Source organism: Protopterus annectens, chromosome 10.part0 (assembly GCF_019279795.1).
Source record: "Protopterus annectens isolate FY-2018-M chromosome 10.part0, PAN1.0, whole genome shotgun sequence".
Lineage (NCBI taxonomy): Eukaryota > Metazoa > Chordata > Ceratodontiformes > Protopteridae > Protopterus > Protopterus annectens.
Window position 1 is genome coordinate 1,474,256,922 of NC_056744.1, and position 20,079 is coordinate 1,474,277,000.

General features: G+C 38.1%; 1 protein-coding gene across 1 annotated transcript in view; it reads right to left on the reverse strand.

The window, feature by feature from the left end:
* The window catches only part of LOC122813664 (zinc-binding protein A33-like), a 58,253-nt gene that overhangs the window by 27,969 nt on the left and 10,205 nt on the right, over nucleotides 1-20,079 (reverse strand). Inside the window, exons 2-3 of the mRNA XM_044086106.1 lie at nucleotides 2,172-2,267; nucleotides 1,848-2,081 (exon numbers count right to left, since the gene is read on the reverse strand). Of these exons, the coding sequence (XP_043942041.1) occupies nucleotides 1,848-2,081; nucleotides 2,172-2,267 (330 nt within the window). The remainder of the gene's footprint in view (nucleotides 1-1,847; nucleotides 2,082-2,171; nucleotides 2,268-20,079) is intronic.

Below are 20,079 nucleotides of genomic sequence, written 5' to 3' on the forward strand. Positions count from 1 at the left end.
TTTCTTTAACCATCCCTCACAACTGCCCAGACATTTTACAGAATGGCACATATTTTTCTTAGGTTTTCATCCTGTACCACATAAAATTTTTGATTTTCTGTTAAATTGCTTAGGATTTTTATCAGTCAATAATGTTAAAACATTACAGTTTCATACTAACTCTGAAATTGTATGATTCCAAAGCCTGCTCTTTTATTAAAATGTTATATGTATATTAACCGCAAAGAGAGAGAACAGTTCATTCCCTTCTCTTGCACTGCACTGAGTTACTGTGCAGACATTGATACAAAGGTAGGATAAACAGTAAAGTGCCATAATACAATGACATTATTTAAGAAAGGAAAGTGATTTCTTTCTTAATAATATAATTGTATAATAACAATAATTGACTCCTGTTTGTCAGGATTTACCCATGACTGGCTTTGTTTAATCATTCGGGCTTGACCCTTGCTATCAAACTGCATCAATGGTGGGTAAATGCTAATAGACCCAACAGAGTCATGGATTATTGCTAAATTTTGCAATACATGGTTATTAATATTCAAAACTCTGCATGCTGATTGGACAGCTTGTAAATTCAGCATATCCTCACAGAAACAAGTTCAGTCACTCTACAATACTTTAGTGACTAGACTAGTCATACACACCTCTGCTTGTAGAAATTCTTAATTTCTGGTAAATCACCAACCTTTAAACAGTCACTCAATAATTCCAGGTGAGTTTAATATTTCCTATCATTTAGAAAATGCATATAGATACAAAGGTTCTCCTTATATTAACTTTTAAAATGAGTTAGAAAAATATTTTAAAAAGTATGCCTAATTCTGGCTCTTTCTCCCATAGTTTTTGGCTTTGTCCAAAACTCTCAAGCAAAAAAGCTGAAATGTACAGCACTGACTGATTAAACTAATTTAATATTCATCAATGTGCATGCTAATTGTACAGACCAGTCAGCACGCTCATTGCAAATTAAGCATTTCTTACACAAAGAAGTTTGGTTAACTTACTTTCTCCATGATGATAAGCACAGAATTTAAATGGTAAAAAAAACAAAACAAAACAAAAAAAAAAAAAACATGAATTTTGATACCAGGAATGTCCACAGCATAACTCACAATCTCTTATGTTATTACTGGATATGGCTGTCATTATATAGTTACTTTAATCATCATTGATTGGCCAGAAAAACAGAGCTTTTATAAAGACCAAACAATAAATATTAGGCAAACATCTGAACATTCTGTGAAAATCTCAACAGTTGCGAAGGACACAGACTCCTCAATAATTAATTAAAAAAAAAAAAAAAAAAAGAAAGAAAGAAACGGGCAGCAATGCACTGTGCATATTAGATTTTTCATACCATTGACTAGTTTTTGTACAGTTGGCTTACTTTCATGGAGCAATTTTCTGTGCAGCCATTTACAGAGCTGGAACGTGCACAGTATACATCTTGGATAATCCCAACTACCGGAAGCCTGCAAAAGAGTACTGAAGTCTGTTTATATAATGATATTATTTTGAAAATGTAAGACTTTTTATTTTAAATAATATTGTAGAATAGCAATAACTCATTTTTGTGTGAGTAATGCAGGACTGACTCACTGTCAACTTTAGTTAATTACTTTTGCTTTGCCCTTGTAAAGAAATTACACCAACCCTGCATTATATATACCTAGTTGTGGATTATTGCTAAATTATTTCACAGGAATCTGTACAACTCTCCATGATTATTATGAGATGTTTGAGTATATTTAACTGTAATCCATCATATAGAAATAAATACCACTGTAGGCAGGCCAATTACTACTGTGTATTGACAGAGATAAAAACATGGAAATTTGTATTACCTTCATAGAAAGCAGAGAATTATTTTGTCCCATCTTTGACTGAACATCACATATTTGCTTTTCAAGTATGGTTGTTTGTTTTATAATTTCCCTCAAGTTTTCCTCCATCTCCATCTGCATACCTGCTGCATCCTCTTTGAGTTGCTGAATTAGCTGCTTTTCCTTGTCCTGGAGAATCCGGTACAGTCTGGCAAACCATGAGGCGATGTCTTGCTCTACAGTGAAGATTTTGTGCTGCAAGGCAGTAGTCAGTACATAAATAAACACTGCAAAGATACAGGTATCACTGTGATTTAGAAGAAAACAAATGTGCTATGCATTTACCTGGCTGTCAGAAATCATTTCCATTTGTTTTTTCCGCAGTTCTACAAGGTCATTCAGTTGTGACTCCAGGGGAGATGTGACTGTTTTTACCTTGTCCTGGTGAAGAGCAATGAATATCAGGTTATTATGCATTAAGACTTACATTTCATAATACTGTTACAATGTATCAAGTAAAGTAACAAAAAATCTGTCATTACTGGAGGATAGGACGGCAGATTTCAAAACTGATAGATGAAGGGCCTTATTTAAAAAGTGCACAGAATGTGATTCAGTTATGTGTAAACATGACTAAGAACCTTATTTATATGCATAGATCACCAGCACTATACATAAATACACCAAACTGACAGTACTCTCCCTTTGTCTAAGGCATGATATTTCCCATTATCTGCAGTTCATATGAGCTAATCTTTTTTCTTATTAGCTGACACTGAGTCAAACTTCAGTGTACTTCCACATTAGGCCATGGAGGATCACCTGTGCATCAAATGCTACTACCATTGTAGTCATTCATGTGTAACACAAAGCGTAAGCAGTGATTCACATTTGTAATTACCCATGCTCTGTGCTTATTAATACTACATTAACTTACTTTTAGCTCACTATATTGTCTATAAGTTATTTATTATGTGTTGTGATTTGCACATTTTGTTCCTGTTGCCCAGTCTACAATGGTGTCTAGCATTTACAGAAAGAGGTGCACAGGTACGACTGACTGTACTAATGTATTCACTTGCACCATAGCACTGTTTTGCAATTCAATCACATTTTCACAAGGCCAGCATCCCATTACTGGGGAACTTGCATCACTACAAATCACCCAAATGAACAGTTCTGCAGTGCTTTCTGACAGCATGCACTAATAAGTAGCACAACTCCTCAAATCACACTTAAATGTACAGACATCCCTGTTCCCCCACAACGGCAGAGAGATACAGTGACATACACAGACACACACAGTATGCAACTTGTACCAGCCCCTTCCTCAATCCCTTTCCAAATCCTGCTGCTGTCCTCCACTGCCTGAGACATACTGCTTTGTGTGGAAAGGGAAATATCCCCAGGTGGTCTATCAGCTCCCACTCCTCCCCTGCCCCCTCCCAGAACACACACACACACACACACACACACACACACACACACACACACACACACACACACACACACACACACACAGACACACAGACACAGAGACACACACACACACACACACACACACACACACACACACGCACACACACACACACACACACACACACACACACACACACACAAATTGTATCTGCAGTCACATAAACCCACAAACAAAGAGGAACACACTTTATACACACAGTATTACTTACCTGGGTCAGCAATATATTTGGGTTAAAGCTCCTCCACTTCCACTTCCACTTCCCTGCATAAATTCCTCCCATATGAATGCATAGAGACATGCTCTTAACTAGTGACATATATCTACACATTTTCTAAACTGCTCTTTATTATTATTTGCAAAGTACAGCATGTAGCACCTCCATACTATGTAAACATCTTAAACAGGTAGTGAACTGAGCTATTTAAGGGGCCTCAGTAATATAGTCCCTGCCCCGCTCCCCAAGCAATCACATCTACAAGCTACTCTTTAACCTTTTTTTTGCATTAGCACTGCAGAGCTGCACAGTTGGCTATAGCAGCACTATGAATTTGAACAAGGTTGTCTAGTACGCTGTGTGAATCTTTATATACAAGGCAACTTGACTGTGATTTCACAGTAGAAGCATACTAGGCAACATTGTTCAGATTCCCGAATAGCTCTATGAATCAGAACAAGGTTACCTAGTGCACTCTGCGGAGCTGTAGGTAAATGGCAATTTGAGTGTGATTTCCGAGCAGCACTATGGATCATAGTAAGGTAGTTTAGTGTTCTTTTTACAGCTGTATGTACAAGGCAACTTGGCTGTGATTCTCCAGTAGAAGCATGAATCAGAGCAAGGTTACCTAATGTGCTCTGTGGAGCTGCAGGTACATGACACCATGACTGTGATTCTCCAGTAGCACTTTGAATCTTAGTAAGGTTGTTTAGTGTCCTGTTTGCAGCTGCATGTACAAGACAACTTAGCTGTGATTGCCAACCTGTGTAGTGGATGTGACTCATAAATACTTAACCTTGATGAAGGGGCATTACTACAGTGAAATGGAGCTTTAAAACAGGCATTTTTGTGGGCAAGTCACTCGCACAGTAAGAGCTTTTATGGATCCCACCCCTTCTGTCCCCAAGGGCTGTTCTCTTGCAAAAAATGTTAAATGACATTTTTGACTACATACCACTAACTGGGATACAACAGATTGTATGTGCTGAGATAATACCATGTGTTCTAGGTAAAAACTACCAATCATACTGCATTATGACAGCTACTCAATGTTTAATATACAACTGGATCAAGACAGTAAATTAAAACATTTGTGGAAAAAATTCCTTTCCTTAAACAATAGCTTAAAGTGCCAGCCATGCAAACAGCCCATATCAAAACACTTACCTTATTGTATCTATTGAAGTCAAGTAAAATTATTTTATATTTACTACTGCTGTGATGCGCAATATAATCCAAGTGCATTACTGCATAAGTAGAAAGGCTGCTTTGGGACAGATATGTAACTTTAACGAAAAAAGTACACTGATACTAGTAGAGCAGTACAAATTATAAAACTCAGTGTAAAGTGAGTGTGTGGGGAGATTGTATACAGTACTAAAATCTTTCAGCAAGGTGAAACAGAGAAACAACCCTCAGATCACCTACACAAGATGGTAAGTATGAAACGTAACGCCAGCTGGGAAACAATGTGTACTATGGATGGCACTAAGAAAGCAATGTTATGCAAATGGGGATTTTTTATAGAAAATATGGAAAGCTTAATTTTGTAATAATGAATAAATCATAAAAAGCCAGTGCACTTTATCAGCATGAAATCTGTGCTAACACATGGAAGCTGACAAAAGGAGGCAACATTTATATACTTGAGATATAAATGACTCTGAAAGTGGTACAAAGAATGAATTCAGTACTAAAGTATAGAGTCATCCAACATTCTGTGTGCAAGAATCGGTCACAAATGACTGGAATCAACTTGTGAACATACTCTTGGCAAACAGTGTGTGTGTTTCAGGGGGTCTACTATACATGATCGAAATTTCACAAAGCCAAAGTCCATATGGCCGAGACCATATGATTGACTTTTGAAATTTCGATCATGTTAAAAAAAAAAAATTTAAAAATAAACACTAACCTTCACATTGTTAGCAGGGGGCAGGCCCCCTGCACCACCTGTAGGGGCTACGCCCTCCACACCCCCTGAAATTTAAATATACCAACTCTAAGATCACACTACAGTGCGGAAGATAGAAATCTTCCCATTCCGCACTGTACGGAGATGCCCATTCCGCATGATCGGTATTTCAAAAGTTGAGCATATAGTCTCGGCCATATGGTCTTTGACTATGTGAAATTTTGACCATTTGTAGGGACCTGTTTCAGGATAGTGCAGACTGCATGTAAAATACAAAGGAAGCTGTATTAATTAAAGGAGAAGTAACTCCATTTCTAGACATCAGTGCATATAAAAGACTAAGCAGACTGAAAGAATCACGTTTGTAAACAGCATATATGAAGTTATAGGAAGGTCACAGCTAAAACTCTAAACATTCATTTAAATTTGACAATCGGACAGTCTTCAAACAAATGATTATTACTCAGAATATTCTAAAGTTAAATTTTTAACTATGATGTACAATAATTATATAGCAGTTGTAATCCATATTCATATATATATATATATATATATCTCAGAGCTTTTGGTTTTGGACCGTGGCCTATAGTCTTCCCCATGGATTTTCAAATATTTGCAAAATCCCAGAATGCTAAACTGCTTACTAACAGCCTTAGGACATCTCCAGATATCCACATTTGAGCAGAACAGTAGAAAGAGCCAGGGTAACTATAAAATGCATGCTAAAAAGTATCTCTACATGGCCCTGATAGACCCTAGAGCAACCTTAAGAGCAGAGGGTTCACAGGCTCAGAGTGGTTATATTGTGAAAAAGTCAAGAAACTGCACTGACTAAGGCTAACATTTGTGTAACAATTTTAAGAAGTGATGACTGACAAAGTTCAGTCACGAATACTTGTGACCCAAACAGGCCAGATGAAGACCCCAACACTAAAAGGATAGATCATTTTAAACTGTGAATTTTGCATTATTATGACATGACTTCAAATGTCAAATGTGTATATCTGTATAGTTAGAAAATATATAAAATAAATGAAAGGTAGAAAGTTTAACTAAACAAAGGAGGGTGCCAATATAATGTACAAACCTGAGATGCATGCACATAAGGATACAAAAGCAGGTAATCTGACACAATTATGATATACTGATGAACAGTGACACCTAAAACAATTCTCTTAAATCCAGAGAGGATATGGGCCTCATCTACTCCATATGATAACCCCAGATTTATTATGAGGTGTAGCTGTCATCCCTGTTACACCTGCATTACTGTTACTAATTAAGCATTAATTCATAAACAGTGCACACTGGTTTATGTTCAAGTTATAATGGAGTAATTGTGAATAAATGAATCTAAGCAATTTCTGAGGTGTCACACCTGCAGGGCTTGCTGTACTTTTATCAGATCATAAATTTGGTAATATTTGGCTAGCAGTGATCTTTGACCATATAGATTATTTAAATGCAAGTTTTCTTACTTGTTTGATATAATTGTATTTCATACTGTAAGTCACCTCTTTTTGCATTGAGGGATAAAGTCCAAATGACAGCCACGAGGATGTGAATGCAGCATGCAGCTCAACTGCAGGAGAATCTGTACAGAGAAGAAAGAAAACTGATGAAGGAGAGCCTGCTTGACTTTCTCAAGGGGACAGACAGGGACCACATGCCAAGAGTGACACCTCCATGTGGGATCTCTGGTGGAGAATGGAGATCCCCAGAGCTTCTTTGCCTTGAAGGATGCTTAGCCACTGAAGGGACACCTTTTGTAGAAGTGGGAGGCACAGTTCTTGCATATGGCTACTGCATGCCACCAATTCAATTACACGGAAAAGTATTTGTATGATATTTTACGTCAGTGTTTCCACATCATTCTGTTACTATCTTAAACATTTTTAAGTATCCCCAGTGAAGGTCAAAACTAGCAAAATATAGAATTTAGAAAATTACTTTCTGGTCATTATGAGTCTAAAAGAATTACTTAGATAGGAATAAGATGCCAGCCTAACATTTGTCATCTTGTTAGGAAGGAACAGTCAATGCTCTCTCGTGTACTAAAAAACTGGTAGTATCTAAATTTAAAGACTTGGGTGTCCGGAAGAATCCTATTCTACACTTTTCTACCTATAAAGAATAATTTAGTAACTCTGCCACTTTTCAACTAAAATTACCAAAGTGTACACACTCGGAAATATGTACTTTTTTACTGAATTATAGCCCTAGACTTTTGTATCAATCATGAGCGGACTGGAGTTCCGCTGTGACGACCCCTAACCGGGAAAAGCCAAAAGACATACATACATAGATACATACATCAAGGTATCATGGATTGCCTACAACTGTATATGCATGTTAATTTCCCTGATCAGTCCTTGTAATGGTGATTGTGATATACTTTACAAAGGTGGCTGTCTCACAGTGTCTATTCAGGCCACATTGATCTTTAGCTTAGTCATGTGTAACTACTCTTTGATGGTCACTGTCTTTTTCCATCACAAAGTGAACAGACACAATCACCATTACAGTCTCTAGTGTAATAGCAGTGATGTTATTGCCCTTAATAAGCTCCTGACAATTTGTTCAACACACACTGGATATACTCCATTCTAGATCCCAGACTATGGAGTAAACATCTTAATAAAACCTAATACATCAGATATCATGCTTTTTTAGGGCTTGAGTAGTTTAAATATTATGATGTTAGAAGTAAGTCAGAATTTTCTGTATTTAAAATTGTTTTGAACTTTGGACTTTTTAATAAATGCTTTCATCAGAACCTCGGTCAAAGGTTATAAACAGAAGACAGAAAATGGCTTATAAGGAGTGCCACAGAGGGAGAGAGTGCTGCAGAAGGAGACAGAGTGCCACAGACGGGGGAAGAATGCCACAGAAGGAGACAGAGTGCCACAGGGGGGGGCAGAGTGTCACAGAGGGGGACAGAGTTAAACAAAGTTCCATGGCTATGAGCAAAAAGAATGGTAGAAACGATTGTTGGAGAGGGAAGGCAAAAGAACAGCAGGACATTTGGGGGTTCATGTGGAGGGAGTCATGGGAATTAACAAAGGGGATGGCATAAGGTTTTTTTTACTGGGATAAAAGGTAAATAGCTAAAGTTCACACAGTACAGGTCTAAAATTACCAAATGGGCCAGGCAAATGAGTCAATGCTGGAGGACTTATATCTATAACTAAATGAGTAGTGGGAGAGGAAACGTGGGGTAAATATGGGGTAAATAGGCAGGATGGTAGATTTGGACAATATGAGATCAGGAGAGGTAAGTGTACTGCCATTTACAAAAAAAAAATAAAATCTTGAGATAGTAGGGAGAGTATGTCCTGGAAAAAGTAGAATGTGGGTGTAAGCTCTGGAGATGTGTTTGATGCCCACATGCACTGGGCCTACAATGATGAAAAAAAGGGTCCAACACACATTGCACTTCACCCTACATAGGCTGTGAAGGAAAAGTTGGTTGGTGTATATGAAGTTCTGGAAGGCTCCCCTTTGTTTTGCTAAGATTACATTTTCTGAATCTTCAGCCAGACAAAATACACCGGCCCAAACATTGGATCAAAGAAACATCCACAAAAATGAGGTTTTTTTTTGGAAACAGACAGCCACATATACTAATTTGACAGTTATTCAACTGTGTAGAAAATGGAAATGCCTGCACAAACTGAATCATTGTCAGTGTGCAAACTGCAATGTTAATGATTTCCTCTAGAGAACAGGGATTGGGGACTTCAACACTGAGGAACTGAAACCTCAACCATTTCACACTTTAAGAGTAGGACAGCCGTGCTAGGGATGTGAGAAGAATGTGGGTTTTCACTTGGTTTCTAATACCATGATCAGAAAGGAGCCCTTTCCTAAGTCAAAATATGATTAAAGTTCTTGAAATTAGTGTTGTTTCAGTCTTTGATGTCAGCCAGAAGTGCTCTTCCCAGCATCCACCATGTGCCCAGTAATAACTTCTTCTGCAATTCATATGGAGTTATATGCATTGGTAACATATCTATGTATGATTGCAAATTATTTTTATAAGCCCCGTTGCTCCTACTATTGGAACTGTCTGGGTATCCTTCTTCCAAATTGCCCTCGTTTCTGCCTGCAAATCCTGGTATTTTATCACTTTGTGTATCTGTGTATGTAAGATACTGTAGTCAATGGGTGTAGCAATTTCAATGATCAATGTTACTTTTGTCTTCTTTTCATGGCCTACTATATCTGTTTTTCTCAAATCATATTTTGAACTGTTGGTAATGGTTGATCCCATGTGTTATAAACTTCATCATTTTCTGTAATGCTTTGTGGCTCATGCTTGCAGTGTTTTTCAGCTACATCAGTATTATAATGTTTGCACAATCCCAATGCAACAGTCTTATTATGCTTTTCAATATACAGTCCTTCTGCCATTAGTATATCACAACCAGCAACAAGATGTGTGACTGTTTCCAGTTCTGTTTTACAAAAACCTACATATGTCTGTTTTTCCCACATGTTCAATGGACTTTATACACCAGCATGTACATAGTAAACTGTCTTGGGCCGCCAATATTAACCTTTCATCTTTTGACTTAAATTCACCTCTCCTTAACAGTTCCTGGATTTGATTCTGATCAACATGAGGTTGTCCAAGAGTTGTATATGCTTGCTACTATATTTATGCATTTTCCAAATTTCTTGCCTTCTCATCTAAACCTTTACCTTATATTCTTTCTTTTGTTTTTTTTTTTTGTTTGTTTTTTTGGCAGATTCAATTGCTGCCTGATTTTTATTTACTTCTGGTTTATTTCCATTCCTGCTTGACTCCAATATGCTTCTACTAAACTAAGCAGGGAAGTCATCTTAGACTTATTCTTCTCATGTTTTAAAACTTTCACTGTTTGAGTCTTGTGAGGTCAACAGATATGTATGTAGTCCTACAATTGTAGATCTATACAAGTAATAAATTTCAAGGAGGCCCATACCTCTTTCAGAATCAAGGATATATAGTCTTGGTATACACTGATTTTTATAAATTATTTGATAAGTATGAAGCATCCTTCTTGTTTACCTGTCCAACTGATTCAACAACTTTTGGGTCCAATCAATTACTCCAAAACTGCAAGTTAGGACAAGAAGAGCAAATTGGTTTATAGCTTGAATTTTGTTCCTAGATGTTACTGCTGTTTCAGTATTAATTTTGTCTTCTAAATTATTCCTTAGTAAGTTTTATTTGCATTTGTTCATGTTTTATAGTTGATCCTTCATCAGTTCTCAAATGTTTGCACACTCTTTTGCTCAAGTTCTTTTATATCACATTCCTGTCCCAGGCTGATGTTTTCTTGGTGCTGCAGCTTTCCTGCTTTAAAGGTTCTTTTGCAGATTTGTCAAGACCAAATTACATTATTATGTTGTTGTGTATTTCAGCTTATCTCGGTTAGGGGTCGCCACAGCAGAACTCTGGTCTGCTAATGTTTGGTAGTGGATTTTTATGTGCCGAGTTACCAGCCCTGACGCACAACCTTCAACGAAGGCACGCCCATTCACGCATGCCTCCACACAGAAGACGCTCTAGCTGAGAATCAAATGGGACAACGTCTTGCTGTGAGATGACAACGCTACCGCAGCACCACTACCGTGGATACCAAATTACATTATTATATCATCTGAAAATGTTTGACTACTTCCAGCTGTGCTTTTAGTTCCTTATCTGATGAGCTATACAGTTTTAAATCATCCACTAAAAGAAGATGAACAGTCTTTACACTCTGTTGTTTTCTCAGAACCAAATTGTGTACATGACTTAATCTGTCAAATTGGTAGCTTAGTGGGTTAACGGCAAGACAAAAGAGCAGCGGTGACAGTCACCCTGGAATATCCCTGGAATAATAATTTGTCTTTTATCATGGCTTAACTGCAAACTGGTCTGCCACTATTTCATGGTCGCTGTAATATAATCAATTAGCGTAGGGTATATCTTATATTTTTAATCACTCATCCACGAATGTGGAATACTTTCAAATGCTGTTTTTGTAGTCTATCCATGTCATACTTAAATTCTTCCCCTTTTCACAGTTCAGTCACCCTGGAATATCCCTGGTATAATAATTTGTCCTTTATCATGGCTTAACTGCAAAGTGGTCTGCCAATGTTTCATGGTCACTGTAATGCAATCAATTAGCGTAGGGTGTATCTTATATTTTATCCACTCTTATCCACGAATGTGGAATACTTTCAAATACCTTTTTTGTAGCCTGTCCATGCCGTACTTAAATTTTTCTCCTTTTCACAGTTCTCCATTAAGGCTTTATTTAACAACAAATGATCCTTTGTTCCATATGACTTTCTTTTGTTACCCTTTTGTTCTATTGCCATGACTGAGTTTTCTTCTAAATGACTACAAAATCTTGTCAGCCGCAATTCCAGTGTATAGTTTATATTTATTTATTTCTTTAACATTTGTTGACCGGGAAAGTCCGACTTGGAACAAAGCCAATTTTCAGTGGAGGCTCAGGGAGAAAGATTCCAGATGCATGTCTTTGTAACATGGGAGGAAACTGGAACACCCAGACGAAACCCACACAAATGCAGGGAGGACCTTCAGCCAAGAGTCCAAACGCAGAACCTCTTGCTGTGAGGCAACAATGCTACCACTGCACCACTGTGCCATCCATGCTATATGTTGTTGGAAGGCAAGTTATTGGTCTATATTTTTTAGGACAGCTTGCAGGTTCATTCTTAAGTAGGAGTATTTCCTGTTGTTTACCAGGTTGGTGTCTTGTTCAGGGTGCACATATAAAAAGTTCTTACTCATGGCTAAATCTTCATGTAAAGATGTTAATACTTTTAGCCAGAAGTTAGGTACTGCATCTGAGGTTGGAGATTTCCAGTTAGGAACTTTTCTTAACTTTGTTTCAGTTTCTCTGGCTGTTACTTCATCCCATTTCATATCCTGTACATTTGAACTTCTATTCTTTTACTTCTTCTATCCATTTAGTATCTTTGTTATGTTCCACAGGATCTTCATAGAGATTTCTTCAAATATATATCTATTTTGGTGCTGTTTCAATTCCTTTTGTCTTGTTTTCCCATTCTCTACAAATTTTTTTGGGGGGGCATCAATAAATTGCTTATTTTGTACTTTTCCTTTATATTTATCTGCATATCTTCTGTGTTTTCCTGCCTGTACTGATATTTTTAGTTTATTACATGTGATAGTACATGATAGATCCTGACCTGTTCTGCTACTGTGCATTGCTTTTATCACTTTTACCTTTCTCAGGATTTTTGTTGATCTGTCCCCTCTTCTATAATCTAACAGTGACACTTCTTGTCTTGATTGTTTTATATTTTCTCTATTCAGTACTTCGATGATGGCATTTGATTTCTCCCCTTCCTTTCCTTTACTGCCCTGTGTTTTTGTGGTAAGACTTTAACTGTTATTAATTTAGCTGAGCAGTAATATATCCTATTTACTTCTGTTATATCGCATGAAATCTCTCTGAACAGTCCTAACTACTGTATTCATTTGTTTTATCAAACTTCTAACTTTTGGGGTTTTATTGACTTTCAGTAGTCTATTTTTTTCATTGATCTTAATATATCTGTCCATTTCAATAAAATCAAACAACTTAGATTATTGTCCTCTAAACTGAGGGTACATTCTTTATTCTCCATTTCCTGTGGGCATTCTACAGAAAGTTCCAGAGCATCTTCCTGTGCCACATTCTCTTCAATTTCATAATATATCATCTGTTCCTCTTTCATATGAGAATTCACCAGCCTATCACTCATAGGTTCACAGGTTGGTACTAGGCTATTGGCCATAGGACCTATACAAGCCTAGCCATAACAATTCCCTGGCTATTTCTTCCCACAGTATTTACTTCCCTGGACCCCTGTCTAGCAGGGTGACTGATGTGATCCCCAGGGTGAATTTCCTATCTTCTATCCAATCATCAAGGTTCCCTTTGAAGAGGGCCAAAGAGGTGCTCTTTTTGATATGTATGGGCAGTCTTTTCCAGAGTCTGGAGAGTCTCTGGGTTAGGAACCTATCCCTCCAGCATGTTTTGTTCATTGTGATGACAAGGTTTAGATCCCTGGAGCATGTGTCTTTGAGGGATTGGGATTTCTTTAAGTATATCATGTCCAACAGCTCTAGGTTTGACATGGCCTTGTATGTTAAGTAGAGATCGCCTCTGAGTAGTCGATATGTGACAGAGTATAGGTGGAGTTTTTTTAGATGGTCAGCATAGGGCATCTGCTTTAGGCCTGTGATTCTTTGACTGCATTAGAGTTACCACAATGTCCTGTTCCTTCCCTTGCTGTCCAACTCCAACTGGACTTTTGTACTGGTTTCCTGTGGAAAAATCCAAAGTATCTTCATATGGCAACTGATCAGAAATTTCCTGTTCCACTGGTTTCTCCTTAATTTGGGTATCCATTGCTCTATCCTGCTGTGATGTTAGATTTTCTACACTAAATCTTTCATTTCGCAGGTAATCCATAACCTCAGTTACTATTTCTTTAACGTCTCCATTACTAATCATCTTTTCTACTTTCCCTCTTTGTTTTCTTAATTTTGTATTGTAAAATGTTCCATATTCAAATGCATTTATCTGTATTTCTTTTCAAATATCTTTGTTGTTGCTCTTTTTGTATAGATTAGTTTTGCTTTCTCCTTTGCATAAATATTGCACTGTATTAGATCTCTTTTTCTTTATCATGTCCATATTTCTTCCTCAGATGTCTCCTGCTCCTCCTGTTTCTCCTTACTTGAGGGATTTGTTGGTCCATCATGCTGTAATATAACCTGTGATAGCATTTGTACACTAAATTTCACTTTGTGTGTATTCAATAACTTCGGCTTCTATTGTTTTAACTTCTACTTCAGTAATCTTCTGTTTTACATTCCTTTTTTGTGATCTTATGTTTTGTATTGTGAAATTTTCCATATCTGGATGCCTTTGCCTGTATTTCTCTTCAATTATCTTTGGGTTGTTTTTTTATATTGATTAATTTGGCTTTTTTCTTTGCATAAATATTGTACCATATGAGACCTCTCTTTTTTCCCATGTCCAGATTTCTTTATTATACCTTTCACAAATCTCTAAATCTTTTTCTTTATATTTTCTTACTTCCTCAGTCACTTCTTTTTCCAAATGGCCCAAGGTTTCTTGATCTGCATAATGTTTTTCATAAATCTGTTGTACTTTGTTGTTTGTTTGTCTTTTCGGCTTTTCCCGGTTAGGGGTCTTTTTGGCTTTTCCCGGTTAGGGGTCACCACCGCGGAACTCCGGTCTGCTAATGATTTTTTTATGGTGCCGAGTTGCCAGCTTGATGCCCAACCTTCAGCGAAGGCATGTCCATTCACACATGTCTTTTGGAGGCCACTCTGTGGGGTGGACATGCAGGCTCCACACAGAAGGCACTCCAGCCGTGAATCGAACAGGAGAACCTCTTGCTGTGAAGCAACAATGCTACAGCTGTACCACTGCAGCTTTTTCATAAGTCAAATCTGTTGTACTAATGAACACAAATTTTAATTTAAAATTTCTGACACTTTTTCTTGTGTAAGTATTTTTCTTTCTTCTAGTTTCTCTCTTGATGTTTTTGTATATCATCTGTCTGGAAATTCTAGGCTTCTTGCATAATAGTAACAATACATAATTTCATTCTTATCCTCAATAATCTACTCTTATCATCTTTATGGCTCTTTCCTGGCCTATCAGTTTTTGTGATTTTTGTAGGGCATCCTCCCCCTTAGCCTAGTCTAGCCCTATTGTAGGAATGTTTCTGTATCTTGAGAATTCTACACTGTCATTTTCTCCAGTCTTGGCGCCAGTGCGCTTACCAGGATTGGATACTTCTTTTATCCTGGGTCTTGTGCACCAGGCTGTTTTTTTTTATTTTTTTTAACCTACTCCTGTCCATGATAAATACTATAAAAATACAGTCTATATATCAGCGTCATCTTGGTGAGATTTTGTGAAAAACAGGATCTACCTAAGGAAGATACTGACCAAGACTTGAGGATGAATTCAGTTCCAGCAGTACTACTCTCCTTTGCTTGCTGATTTATCATCTCTCCATTTGGATTGTGGCAGTGTGACTGAGTCAATGGCACTTAAATGGGCATCATTGGGGAATATTAAAAGATATGGAATAGCATTAAAGACTCCTGGGAACTTTAAAGGTAACACACAGCAGTGTGATTAACTGGTGGTGAATGGTACCACCTTCACTAATCAGGGTGACATTGCAAATCTACTCACTGATAAATTAAGCTCAAACTTCAACACCCACCCCTCAGCTCCATCAAGTGAAATCCCCACTAACATACTTCCCCCCAGCTATTAGCAGGGACCAGGTACTGGCAGGACTATCTAATGCCAAGAACACCACCTCCATGGGTCCAGACAACATCCCTAATTACCACTAAACTGTCTCAACATGATCTATCAGGACCACTTAAGGCACTCTTTAACTACTTCCTCGAATGGAGGGCCGCAACAGTTATTCCCATTCATAACGGTGGACCATCAACTGACACAGTGTTCTATAAACCCATCAGTCTAACAAGTCTAATATGCAAAGCCGTGGAATGAATTATCAAGAAAATGATAAATAAAGACTTTGGAAACCTATATACATGGGAAGCATCCCAATTTCCCTTTGTTAAGGGAGGGTAATGCCTACTTAACCTGGTGGACATCTTTGAGATTGTCACTAAGGCAATGAACAAGGGTAAACAGTGCATACTGCACATCTTGACCTGGCTAAGGCTTCTGATACGATACTCCACTCAGGCATTGTTGCCAAGCTCTCAGAGTTAGGCATAAATCCTTACATAACTCTCTATATTCCTGACTGGCTCACAGTCAGGACCCAAGAAATCAGAATCAGTGAAACCACCACCAGCAAGAGACTGGTCACCAGTGGAGTAACCCAGGGCTCCATGCTGGCACTACTCCTGTTTAGCATCCACTTCTCAGAAGTCAAGGCTAACATTCAAGGCCTCTGGCTCACCAAGTTCACAGATGATGTGAATTGGGAGCTATTACAGAGTCCCTCAAGAGACAAGCATCTTGCAAGTGAGTTTAATGCAGACAAATAACTGGTGCCAAAGCTGTGGCCTAAAACCCAATGCAAAAAATGAGTTATAATACCCTTTGGAAAACTGTTAATGCAAGTTAATTGCTAAATTGCTAAAATGCGCCTAAAAGTTGACCTTGTAGTAAGGGATCTGGAGCATATGTTGACAGCAATTTGGCCTCTGAGCAACACATGGCTAAGATAATAAGAAAATAATACTAAATCGCCCAACTTATACGTAAGCATATGGCATCCAGTTCATAGGAAGTTATAGTACCACTCTACTTGGCCCTGCTCAAACCTATCATTGAATGCAGTGCCCCCTTTGGCATGTATCTAACCAGATATTGGCAGTAGTTGGAATGGCCACAAAGGTTTCTCACCAGCAGAATTCAGGGCACAAATACACTGTCCTACACTGATCACCTAAAGGCTCTGTCTCTGTATCCACTCTCCTACAGGCTGCTGAGAGGGGATCTTTGCCTGGTTTACAGGGCTTCCTCAGACACAGCCCTGATGGATCTGTTGCACATGAATAAACCAAACAGCACCAGAAACACTAGATCCAGGGATCTGAACTTCACTTGTGACATAAACAGAATGTTCTGTAGAGACAGATATGTGTCCCAAAGGACACCTATACTATGGAATAGGCTCTCCTTCCATGTAAAATAGGGTTCATCCCTGACCTATTCAAATGAAGCCTTGACAACTGGATGAGAAATCATAAATGTACCCCTGGTGTAGCCTCCATGTACTTTATGAAGAAAAGTATTAACCTAACACCCCACCCCCAATACATCCTTAGTTACCTCCCTACTAATGTGCCCCTCCAGTATATTCACACATGATACTCGGGACCCAAATGATTTGTGGTGCGCAGGTAAGCTTGTAAGGGGAGTAGTGGTTTTTAACCTGGGAACAACCTATGAACCTGTTAATTGGGAGGAGACAGGGGTCAGAAAGGCCTTTTCAGACAACAAAAGGAGACAAATGTGGATAATCACTGAGTGGCATAAGACTCATATTGCAAGAAAATGCAAAGGTTTGAGGAATGAAGATATCATCTCCAAAAAAAAAAACAACAAATCTGAGGGAAATGATCCAAACTAAAGAAGTAGAAGTTCAAAATTATTCAGGCACATGATCAACTGAACTCATACTATGGACTACTTTGAGCATAGATGGAAGATGATAGCACTACATCAGAGGGGCAGAAAGAAGTAGACTACTTTGAAGATAAGGGTTTTATCAGAAGAAAATAAATAATTGTATTACTTTGCATATAAGGGGCAGTAGATGCAGACAGCACTGATACTGTAAGAGTTATTCTTATCTGACCTTAGTTAGCATCAGAAATGGAAGAAATGCTAGGATGGCGAAGGTGGGGGGGCAAAACCAATTTTTGGTAAAAAAAAGCCTTTTCCTATGGGTTCCTATTACATTATCAAACTTCCAGAAGGTCGAACACTAGACGTTCGAACTTGGAAGATCGAAATGTAATAACATCAAAAAAGCAGAACAGCAAATTTTTTCCCAGGGAAAACATTTGCTGTTCCAAAAAACACACACACAACACAAGCACACCAAAAACCTTATAAGCCTACACTAAACCTTACATACACAACTATCTATGCACTAACCTTAACCCAAACCCTAACCCTAAGGTCCGTCACTATCACACACTTACCTTACCCGTACCCTAACCCTAAGGTCTGTCACTATCGCACACTTACCTTACCCGCACCCTAACCCCAACCTCCGTCACAGTCGCACACTTACCTTAACCCGTTCTGTAACTTTCACACCACAGTGGAGAAAATGTCGAAACCGCAGAAACGTCCAACCGAATTCTTTCCCTGGGAAAGAATTCGGACTTTCGCGGCTTCGACATTTTCAACTTTCAAACTTCCAAATTCGAACATCTGGTGTTGGATTAGGTAATATGAACCCTTTTCATATATAAGGAAGAACCTACGTGGGAACTTTTTAGGGTAATGACAGCAGGTTCTGAGGAAGGCTGCAAATGTTGATTAAATGGGGAACTTTGTTTCCTGATAAAGAAGGGTACGTGGCTAATATTAATCTGTTAATGAATTACACTGTGCCAAAGAAGTCTAATTTTTCTTGAAAGATAATTCTGTAAGTTAGATATAGTGCTTTTAAATCATTACCCTAATGTTTATGATGTCTTGTCCATTTGTTTCAGAGTGGAGATGGATAAGTGAAAATCATTAATCTGGGGCAGTATCAATCTGATTTAGCAAAAGAATGTGAACCTTCCTTCCTGCAACTGTTATTAATGTCAAAAGAGTTTTAGTTGTGAACCGTTAGTATTATATGGGTATGCCAATTTAGATTGTGTATATGACTTTTTTCTATTGTTACTTTTGTTAAAAGTAGGAAAAATATAGAGATAATGTGCTAAAATGAGGGTCTTTAGCATATACAGTTAATGTGAGAGATGGAAATTGGAGAAGGCATACAGGCTCATGCTTTATAGGTCACACACTAATAGGCTTAACAACTACTGTAGGGTAGCTAAGGCTGAGGATAAGCCAGAAGACCAAATATATTTCCCTAGACTGATAGATATTGAAAGTCACACCCAAAGAAGGATGGATAAGCAGTACCATATCAAAGGAAGGATGAATTTCCAGAGCTGTATGCAAGGAAGGCTGGATGGTTAAGTCCACATCTTAAGATCGATACAGAATATGCAGCATACCAACATACTATCCAACATCTTACATTATACATAGAGTCGACAAAGGCCATGCTCCTAAAAGAATAGATGACCAGACCTCTACCATGATCAAAAGGTGTGACTGAAAGACAGTAAGCATAGGCATCATACTAATAATGCTGACTAATGAGACCCCCAAAAAACTGAATTTGTTGCCATGGAATATCACCGTGAGGCAAAAGTTATGATGGCAATTACATGTAAGAAATGAGGAATGCCATTAACTTACATAACTAAAAATTCGCTTTGCTAAGAAAGTAAAGAAATGCATTTGCATTTTACATAATTCCAATCAACTTATTTATTTATTTATTGATGTTTGTTTTCCAGGAAAGTCCAACTGAGCACAGGTGCCCTTTTTCTGTGGAGGCTCAGGAGAAAAGTTTAGAGGTAAAAAATGTAATGCAATCAACATATACAATAATAAATTTTATAATTCAGTTACAGTGTATACATAACACAGTAGCCAGTACAAAACAAATTGTACTGATATTCACAAACATTACTATACAGGATTGTATTAAGAATTTACAGATGGAAGGGTGGTATGTAAGACAGGTAGGAGTAATTTAAGAAATACATTACAGTAAGGTACTGGAGGGAACTGCGGTGGTGGTGCTGCGGTAGCGTTGTCGCCTCACAGTTAGACGTTGGCCGTTCGATTCTCAGTTAAAGCGTCTACTGTGTGACGACATGCGTGAATGGGCGTTCCTTCGTTGAAGGTTGTGCGTTAGGCCCGGCAAGCCAGCATGTAAAACTCTACTGCCAATCATTAGCGGACCGGAGTTCCGCTGTGGCGACCCCTAACCGGGAAAAGCCGAA